Source organism: Xiphophorus hellerii, chromosome 14, assembly GCF_003331165.1.
Source record: "Xiphophorus hellerii strain 12219 chromosome 14, Xiphophorus_hellerii-4.1, whole genome shotgun sequence".
NCBI classification, from domain to species: domain Eukaryota; kingdom Metazoa; phylum Chordata; class Actinopteri; order Cyprinodontiformes; family Poeciliidae; genus Xiphophorus; species Xiphophorus hellerii.
This window is the reverse complement of record NC_045685.1, coordinates 27,609,741-27,620,081: the sequence shown is the minus strand read 5'-3', so window position 1 is coordinate 27,620,081 and position 10,341 is coordinate 27,609,741. Positions and strand designations below refer to the sequence as shown.

Below are 10,341 nucleotides of genomic sequence, written 5' to 3'. Positions count from 1 at the left end.
ACAAAACGGTTTCAGAAGAAATTTCTGCATGTGATTTTTTTGAGTTTCATAAAGATTTTATATTTTTAGGGGAATTTCTGGAAACTGTGACTTTTTTCTTTAAGTACCCAGATGATGAAGATATTTTTTTGTTTTGAATTGTATTTGAAATGCTCTTTATGTTAATATTTTAAATAAAACTTTGAGTTTTTAATTATTGTATTTCTGCCATGCTGTGTGATTTTTCATGTGGTTGAATATTTTCCTGCACCACAAGAAGTGGCAAAAATGACGGCACAATTATTCACAATTACATTCTCAGTTATCATACGTTATATATGTGTGTATATTTAAAATATTGTCATCAGAGTTGAAATCTATCTAAAATGTGTCCAGAGCCACTTCTTGGAGCCAACTTGCATTTCTGCGGATGGGAGCGTTTGGGTGAAGGAGTCATCAGGAGGGCCTGATCGGCCAATCAGAGGCCTGCACTGGACAGACAATAATAAAATAAAGGTTTTTCTACTAAACTCATTAACAGAGAGACGGGGAGTTGTTAAGGAAATAAATTAATCTTATTTTGATATGAGACACTGTTTCAATTAAACAAATCCAAAGCCTTTTGAGTTTTAATCAAGCAGAAAGTGTTGGAAATAGTTTAATTATGTTTAAATATTAAACGGATCCTGATTGTTTTGAGTCGACATCAGTTTAGGTTTGATTTAGACTCAGTTTAATCAACACATAATTTAATCAGTAGAACATTTTCCTTAGATATAATGATCATGACATGATTAAAATTAATCAGTAGTTTTTTTTATATTAGATCACATTTTTAGAAGCATATAAATCATATTCATCTGAAAATGTTTTAGTTTGTTAAAACCAAAGGAGTTGAAAACTAATCAGAAGATATTGAATGTAAAATATGTTTTGGTATTGAAACTGCTCAGGTCTGGTTTATAAGAGTTTGAAGATATTGTATGAAACATTTTTAATTTTTATAATCAAAATCAGCTGTTTGCTGTCCTGGGTCAGAGGTCAGAGGTCAGGAGAGTTCTGTGCAGCTCAGGAACCAGTTTGAAATGAGAAACACAGATAACTGATAAACTTTGGTCCCGTTTTCTTGAGTAAAATGTTTTTGTAAACATCTATTGTTCGTACCCTGGGAAGGAGAGCAGGGAGGATCAGCCAGCGGACGGATTCATCCGCTGGCCTCGGTACCAGCTGCCTGGTCTCTGGCTGCAAACAGCAACACGTCATTACGGCTGGTTGAGTCCACCTCTAAACGCTACGTTACACACATCAGACAGCAGAAACACACCTTGATATAAAATAATTGATCTAAAACAGCCAATCAGATCACTGGATCTGTCTTAACTGCTACTCTGGTCTATGAAGGCTCGTCTTCGTATTTTTCTAAGGTAATTAATTTCTTGTGGCTTCGGTTTCTGATGATTATGATGAGCTGTTGGTCTGATTTTACGCACTGGATTGTTTGATTCAAATTCTGGATGACTGTGAAGTTGAACAGTGACTGTTTTCTTTATGGTTTCACTTTTACACACGACATTAACGGACCTGAGGAGAACATTGAGACTCTCGGCAGAACGAGGGCGTGAAGAAGAGGTGAAAGCTTTAATATCCAGCAGCCCTCTGACAAAGAGGAGAAACCGGGAGCATCCCACCAGTTTCACTTCATAACTCTGATATTTGCAGACTGAACCTGGAGAGTTCAAACCGAGTTCAGAAATACCATTTATTATGTGTTTCAGGCCTCCAACATGAAGGGTGCTTTATAGATAAAATTACTTAAGTTTTGTCATAACAGTCACAAGAGGATTAACGCTGTCATATGTGTAGAACTGCAGGTTTATGTAAGATTTCAGTGAAAATTCGACAAATTAAGAATTGTATACATTAACTGAATATAACCGAAATAAAACTAATGTATTTAAAATTCAAGATTCACTTTTTTTGTTGAATTGTGGTAATAAATGTTTCGATCACATCCCAGTTTTGATACAGCTGAAGAGGTGAAGGTAAGATGGTGGCACTGATGTCTTTCCTCCCCAACAACTGGGACTCAGACGGCCGTTCAAAAGTTTTTCATACAAACAGAAAATATATTTTTAGACTCACAAGACGGATAAAGTTATAATTATGTCTGGAACAGAGATTCCATTTTAAAATCAGGTTAAATTTGGACAAATTAAGAATTAAATACATATTTTTTTAGACCATGATCTAATAAAATTAATTGAAATAAACCAAATTAATGTATAAAATACATGTTTAACTTTTTTGTTTGTTTAATTAAGGAAATAAATGTTTAAATTACGTTCTAATCTCGGATGCAGCTGCAGAGGCGAACGCAAGATGGCGGCCCTGATCCTTGCTGTCAGTTTTCAGCCGTGACGTGTTTCCTCCCCAAGCGCCGGAAGTAGATCTATCCAACGGCCGTCCAGAAGTTTTTAACACAAACAGAGGAGATCCAGGATGTTTTACTGCAGCGGCGGCGGTTCCGATCCGCTCAGCATGTCTAAGAGCGGCATCCTGAGAGGAATCATCACCGAGAAGCTGAGCACCGCCGCCCGGGAGATCATAGCGGTGGTGGAGCGGACCGTGGCCGACTACGAGAAGGAGGCGTCGGGCTTCAGACGGGAGATCGACCGCCAGAGGAGGCAGCTGGAGCTGCTGCAGCCGCAGGTCAGGCTGACCAGAGGAGGTCAGTGGCGGACAGGAGAGGCGCAGTTTGGCTGAATTAAAGCAGCTGGGATGTTAATCAGATGTGTGTTTGTGTGTGGGAAGCCAACGCGGGGCTCCAGGACCTGCGGAGCCAGGAGCTGGTGGCAGGTGAGGAGCAGCGGCAGCATCCAGGTGGGATGAACTCACTGGGTTTAACCGAACCGAACTGGTTTAAAATCAACGTTTCTTTATATTTATCACTACAAGAAGTCTGGAGTTACTCATTTCTATCGCATTTTAATCTGTGATTTAGATTGACTCAAACGTCAATTTATTTTTGCACCTAAACATCTGCTGTATAGTCAAAGTTAACTTTTTGTGTTTGATATTTAAAACTAACGAAAAATAACCTTGACAATCTCGTGCAGTAAAATACCATTAGTTACGGGGTTCCGTTTGTTAAAGCAATACAAAGAAAACGGAGATATTAACCAGCAAGTTGAATAAAAATATCAGAAAACAGCAAATCAATTAAAACCAACAGTCTGGATTAAATGGAAAAGAGTTAATAAACTGGATTTATTTACTCAATATTTAACTAGAACTGAGCATATTTATCTCGCTAAGTATTTCAGTGAGCTAAAACATTTAGCTTACTTAAATATCAGCTAGCTAGAATATTAGCTAGCTAAAATATTAGCTAGCTAAAATATTAGCTAGCTGATATTTTAACTGAGCTAAATATTTTGTTTAGCTAGCTAAATTTAAATATTCAGTCCTAAACTAAGTAATTTATTGCTAATTAAATATTTAGTTAACTAAATTTCGTTTTGGGGCTGAATATTTAAATAATCTAAATAGTTAGCTTACTAATGATTTATTTTGTTTATCATGAATGAATAACTTGGTGAAAACTTGAACTGGTGTTTCTCTGCAGAGCTCAGAATGTGGTTACTGTTAGTTTCTGACTGTAACTTTATTAACGGCTCTCTGTGTTTGTTTATCTGGGTTGAGACCAGATGAGGGTCATGTTTTATAAAACTGATAGAGAATCATCCAGCTGTTTCCAAACACCAGTCCGACCAAACTGCGGTTTTTATTTTTTATTTTCGTCCAGATGGGAGGGACTCCGGGAGCCTGGACTTCCTGTGGTACGGTGATGATGACCATGATGAAGACATTCAACCCGTGGTTCCGGTGACTCCGCGGTCCAGACCGAAACGGGAGGATCTGACGGACCCAGACTATGAGATATCACCAAGGTTACGCATCTGTTATTGACTATAATGATTGACTCATCTGGCAGATTTCGGGTTTAGCCAGAAGTTGTGTTTACGAGTGTCTGACTGTTCCAGGTCATTTCCATCCCGAGTCCGACCTGAGAAGAGGAGAGCCAGTAAACCTCTGAGCTCCCTGACCCACCTGGACTTCCGGGTCCGGGTTCTGGACAACCCTGAGACCGAGGTGCTCTCCAACATCGGTACGCTCCAGACGAACCCGTCTGCTGGGTTTTCCTGAGGGGAAATGTTCTGAGGTCGTTCTGCCGTCTGACCCGCTGAGCTCCGGCTGAAGGTTTGGTTCTGTCTCCAGTGTTTCAGAAGAATCCCATTCAAAACTTCAGCTGTCCTCGGGATCTGCAGGAGTCGGACTTCCTGGACCTGCTGCGCTCCTCCGTCCCTCAGCTGGCTGCAGGAGAACCGTTCGACCTGTTCATAACCGATACCAGCAGGAAGCTGCATCCGCTGAGGGTCAGCGCTCTGACCCCGGAGGAGATCTACAGGACCATCAGAACCAGCGGGAACTCGGCCCTCTACGTCCGCCTGAAGGTTTCCACTCCAAACCCGTTACCACTGATTCAGCAGAACATCAGGCTGGTTCTGGACCAGCTGGGCCTTTCCAGCATTTTAGAGTTCACAGGAATCATCCTGAGAGATTTTAAGGTCCACCAGGAATTTCCAGGGATTGAAACCCAGTTATGCTGCAGCGAGTCGTTACGTTAATTTGACCTTTAGTTACGCTGAAAGAAATCCTGCTTGATGTTGTGCTGGATGGAGGCGACGCAAAGTCATGGCAGGCGGCGCAGGAGGTGGCATTGATGTTGCACTGATGTTGCATTGATGTTGCACTGATGTTGCACTGATGTTGCACTGATGCTGCACTGATGTTGCACTGATGTTGCATTGATGCTGCACTGATGCTGCACTGATGTTGCATTGATGTTGCACTGATGCTGCACTGATGTTGCACTGATGTTGCACTGATGCTGCACTGATGCTGGACTGATGTTGCACTGATGCTGCACTGATGTTGCACTGATGTTGCATTGATGTTGCATTGATGTTGCACTAGGTCGTGGTTTGTGTGTTGAGTTGCTGTTGTTGTGTGTTAGTCCTTCATAATGCCAGTTTTTACAGTGTCTTCAAAGTAGTAATATTTATTTTAGGCCTTAAATATTCATATTTTCCATTCAGTGTCTTAGAATCCATCTAGCTGGATCATAAACATGTTTTTTCATTTTAAACATTTGCAGACAGCAGTCAATCCGCAGAGCAGCAGTGATGTTCTTCATCAGCTGGATGAGGAGTTGAGCGTCGGCTCTGCCACACCATCCAGTGATCAAACCGAGGAGAACCTGAGGTAACCAGGATCCACACTCTGCTCTCCTCTGCTGCCCTGCAGGGTTTCCACACGCCTCCTCTGTTCCCCTGCAGGTTGTCGTCTCCCGTCGATCAGCCTCAGAGGAGGCGGCGGGGCCGACCGCGCGCCGGAGAGGCACCGGCTCACCACTTCCTCAGAGTCTGTGTGTTGGAGGACAACCAGTCAGACGCTCCCACAGAAACTGGTGAGTGTAAAGCTCTGCTTCATGGCGGTGAAGCTTCTCCAGCTCAAGTCGTTCCTGTTCCAGAGCTGCAGACGTCGTCGGTGCAGGATCTGAAATGTCCTCGAAGGATGCAGGAGGCCGAGTTCTTGGACCTGCTGAGACTCACCTTCCCTCAGCTGGTCGGAGACGACAAAAAGATCAACATGTACAAGTCCGACCGCAGCAGGAAGCTGCAGAAGCTCAAAATGAACACCCTGACGCCGGAGGAGATCTACAGGAACATGAGGTCCACCGGGTCCAAGAAGTCCGTCCTCTACGTCAAACTGAAGGTACGAAAAATCATCTGCTGCAGTACGAACCCGTCTCTGCAGAAGATTCAGTGGAAAGAAACCAACATTTACTAATCGTTACTTAGGACAGAACAGCCCAGCTGTCTTTGTATACCTGTTAGCACAGCGCCTTAGCATTAATTTAGCGCATTAGCAGAACTAACGTTTAGCATTAATGCTTCAGGGTTTTTTGCAACTCATGTTTTAGTTTTTGGTGCCGACTTCTGGTTCTACCATCAGACACATTTGCAGCATCGGCTCTGATTTAGTCCAAGCTAAACGTCCGACTGCAGCTGAATGTTCTCTGATCCCTGGAGACAAAACTGATCCCTGCTTGGATCTCAGGGTTGTTGGGTTGATCTAATCAGTTTCTGTTAAACTTTTAGGCCAAACTGCCCTGCAAATAAATTCAGGAACCAGAAAATGGTCAGAATGAAACTTTGAACTGAATGTTGAAGGATTTGTTGATTTCCTCCTCAGACAGGAAAAGGCGATGAAAGCAAAAGCGAGGAGCAGAACCTTCAGCTGGTGAAGGACGAGCCTCAGCCCACTGACTGTGTGGTTCTGGAGGACGAAACCGCTCCGCTTCAAAGGTAACCGCTGACCAGCAGAACCGACCCGTTATCAAACCCCGGACAGAGCGGACCTGTCCTAACTTGTTACGTCTCTGCAGCCCTGAGGATCTGGACTGTAGCAGAGCGCATGCAGCTGCGAGCGACGCTGGTTCTGGAGGGGAAAACGAGGCGCTGCGAGACGACGATGAGTGGGAACCAAACGCCGAAGATCTGGAGGAAGGTGACGATCCACAGCCAGAAAGGACCTACAAAGGCCCCAGGCGATTCATGGAGAACGGCAGGGAGAGCAAGGTGGTGTGCCAGGTGTGCGGCGTGTGGTACCGGACAATATCGGGTTTGACCAGACACGCCTGGGCGCACATTGGAGACCCAAAGAGCATCTGCGGGGTGTGTGGAGAGACCTTTAATTCTGCGGAAGACATGAAGGTACATTTTGAAGTTCACCAAAAGATCCATGACTGTTCGTACTGCGGGAAGGGGTTCTTCACCGCTTCGGGCCTGAAGAACCACGTCTCCCTGCACACGGGAGAGCGGCAGTTCAAATGCAGCCACTGCAGCAAAACCTTCGCTGTCCAGTCCGCCCTGAACGTCCACCTCTGGATCCACGTGGAAGACCGGCCACACAAGTGTGACTTGTGTCCAAAGACGTTTGGACTGAGAGGCCAGCTCACGGCTCACAAGAAGAGTCACGTGAGTCGGGACCGGTACCTCTGTAACATCTGCGGCCGCTCCGTCAGCGACCTCAGGTCTCTGACTCGCCACAAGTTGACGCACACAAACGAGCGCCACTACGGCTGCAAAGTCTGCGGGAAGCGCTTCAAGCTGGAGCACACCCTGAAGGAGCACATGAAGGTCCACACCACCAGGGACCGGATGTTCCTGTGTCACATCTGCTGCAAGACCTTCCTGTCCAACAACGCCCTGACGGGCCACATGAAGACCCACAGCGGCGAGCGGCCGTTCGGCTGCATCGTCTGCAGCAAGAGCTTCTTCAACAAGTATGACCTCCAGAAACACATGCGGGTTCACACCGGGGAGACACCGTACGGCTGCTCCCACTGCGGCCGCCACTTCAAACTGAAGAGTACCCTGAACGTCCACATCCAGAGCCACCTGGGCATCAAGCGGTACAGCTGCGGCGTGTGTGGCAAAGCGTGTTCTCGACAGGAGCACCTGAACGTCCACATGAGGACCCACAACGGAGAGAGACCCTACAGATGTTCCTTCTGTGACAAAGCCTTCACCCAGAGCCACTGCCTGAAAACTCACATGAAGAGCTTCCATCCTGAGCACGTCGTCTTCCAAGAACCGTCGACTTCCTTCATCCAGCCACTGGTCACTGAAGGAAAAACCGAATCAATGACCGATGGAACATCTGAAGGATCGGCCGAGTTAACGACCGACAGACTCTAAGGTTTTTGTCTTTGCTAGCTTGGTTTGTTTGTGCCAATGCTGTAAATCTAGAAAACAAGCATCTTAGCAGCTTTATTTGCATAGTTTACTTCTTAATCTTGTTGAAACTGTTATTAGTCGTCCTCTGGTTAGCGTTGCAGAAGGAGTCAGGTCAAAGGTCGTGGTTGCGCAAAAATCAAAATATCGTGAGAAAAGAAATATCCAATTTACATATCAAAAACCACAATAATAATCCTTTTTTTTTTGGTTTTCTATTGCTTTAGTTTAACTGTGACTGTTTTAAACAGAAAACATTCCAACGTTTCATTTTATATCACATTTACTGAGGTTAACGGTTTAACTCACAGCAAAATGTCCTCACGGTTCATGAAGGGCAATAAAAAAATGGTTTCCTATCAGAATCTGGTGATTTTTTTTTTCTTTTTCCTTTATTAGCTAAAAGTGGCTAATTTGCACTAGCATCAACACTCTTCGGTGTGGAAGTTGTTGGAGGAAAACCCAACCAAAGGACTCTAAGGCTTTTATCTTTGCTAGCTTAGTTTGTAGCCAATACTGTGTCCTGTATATCTAGAAAACAAGCATTGTAGCAGTTTAATCTACATAATTGATTTCTTAATTTGTTGAAACTGCTTTTTAGCGTTGCAAAGAAAACATCAGGTTAAAGGTCGTGGTACAACCTGAACAGGTTAAAGTCCGAACAGCATCGTTATAAAAGAAGAAACAGATCTAAACATCAAAAACTACAATGTTAATCTTTTGTCTGGTTTTCTATTGCTTTAGTTTTACTGGGACCATTTTTGTGTTGACAAAAGAAACAGGAAACATTCCAGTTGTATCATTTTGTTTCATTTTTATTGAGGTTCACCGTTTCCATATGTAAATGGGCAACGACAAAATGGTTCCTCACCAGATTCAGGAGATTCTTGTAGCTTAAAGTGGCTAATCTATACTAGCATCAACACTCTTTGGTGTGGAAGTTATGGGGAAGAGATGACCGTTATTATAGAGAGTATAACTTCAGCAGATAACAAGAAGGCTGAGCAGGGTAGAGCAAGATTTATTTCAATCAATTAAAATACATTTGGAAATGTTGACAGTCTTATGGAAGATAGATTACCATTTAGTCACTAATGCTAACTGCGCCAGTTATGCTAAAGGCTAATTTGTTAAAAAAATATCACTTCTTTCTTTTAAATACTAATAAACTCCTGTTTTAGTGCAGAATGACTCTTCTTTCACCCAGTGTGACGTCTCCTCTGCTCCCGTTGGAAACATGACAGAAAGGCTGTTTGCTAAATTAGTGATTTAGCTAACAGCTAATCTAATGCTAAATGCTAACTCAGACCAGTTTCAATCCCTTCCCGCCACGTTTTGTGTTTTTGTACAACTTCTGAAGAACCAAGACAATAAAAATCACAGCAGAAGAAAAAACATTGAATCCAACAGCAGAAATAAGAAAATATTTGGTTTAAATTCGGTTTTCTGTCAGGAATTATTTCATGGAGCAAATGGGATGAAAACGGTTTTACTTCATTAGCAGATTTTCAGGCTGTTTCTGAGAAATAATTGTTTAATTTTGCTTTAAGCTTTTCACTGTAAAGAAAATACATTGAATTAATTCATGGTTATCAATAATCTTCTGTTCTGAACTGTTCTGTGTGAAAGCAAGAAAAAAACTGAACTGGACCAGAAACCGGGTCAGAGTTCACACGGTGACATTTTTAGGGAAACTAACCGATTTTCTCTGGTTTTGTTTTCTGTTGCTTCATCACTCGTGTAAACGCTGAAAACCGGATCTTATGTTCAGTTCTGTCCTGTTTTTGTATCGACCCGTTTCAATAAAACACTAAGCTTCTCGAATTTTTACGTTGCTGTTGTTTATCTTTAAATCTGACGATGCTAATGGAAGGATCTCCATTAGCAGTCAGTGTAGCAACTAACCTGAAGAAGCCTCTGACTTAAGACAGACTGCATGACGGTAATAACACGCTAACAGCTAAATATCCGGGCAGCAGAGACAATATTTAGTGATTAAAGTTAAGAGTTTTTCTGTTTTGTTCTGAACTCTGAGCCGGTTTGATGTCAGCGTTTTATGCTAACGAGCCGTTATTCCCTGTAGCTTTTTATGCTAACGAGCCGTTATTCCCTGTAGCTTTTTATGCTAACGAGCCGTTATTCCCTGTAGCTCTTACAGACTTTGTTTAGACTGTTTTCCAAATAAACTCTCCGTTGGGCTGCGGCCGCCACTAAACATCCTGTTTGTATAAATTATACCGTTTACTCTTCAGTGATTTTATATTTAGTTTCTATGGTTTCACGGTTCTCCATGTTTTTTGTTTTCTTCTCTTTCTGTGGACAGAAAGTCTTAAATTTCTGTCCTAACAGTTAAAAAAAGTGAATTTGAGTTGATAAAACCTGCAGAAGTGAAATTTTGCTTGATTCAAGTTGACAGGATGGGAGCAAAAGTTCAGTAAAACATTTTGGAAAAGTTGCTTTTCCACTTTTAAAATAGATAAAATAGAAAATCTTTTACCAC

General features: G+C 42.8%; 1 protein-coding gene across 2 annotated transcripts; it reads left to right on the top strand.

Annotated features, from left to right (window-relative positions):
- Window positions 1-2,404: 2,404 nt before the first annotated feature.
- Window positions 2,405-9,665, top strand: LOC116732567 (zinc finger protein 37-like). 2 transcript variants are annotated; one of them, XM_032582837.1, is made up of 10 exons: window positions 2,405-2,707; window positions 2,791-2,859; window positions 3,785-3,929; window positions 4,023-4,147; window positions 4,258-4,493; window positions 5,198-5,304; window positions 5,379-5,509; window positions 5,573-5,817; window positions 6,298-6,410; window positions 6,491-9,665. In XM_032582837.1, the coding sequence occupies exons 1-10, from the start codon at window positions 2,479-2,481 to the stop codon at window positions 7,803-7,805; spliced, it is 2,715 nt and encodes a 904-aa protein (XP_032438728.1). In that variant the 5' UTR covers window positions 2,405-2,478; the 3' UTR covers window positions 7,806-9,665. The 2 variants fall into 2 exon arrangements, with proteins under 2 accessions (XP_032438728.1, XP_032438729.1); XM_032582838.1 differs by lacking the exon at window positions 2,791-2,859.
- Window positions 9,666-10,341: the final 676 nt, after the last annotated feature.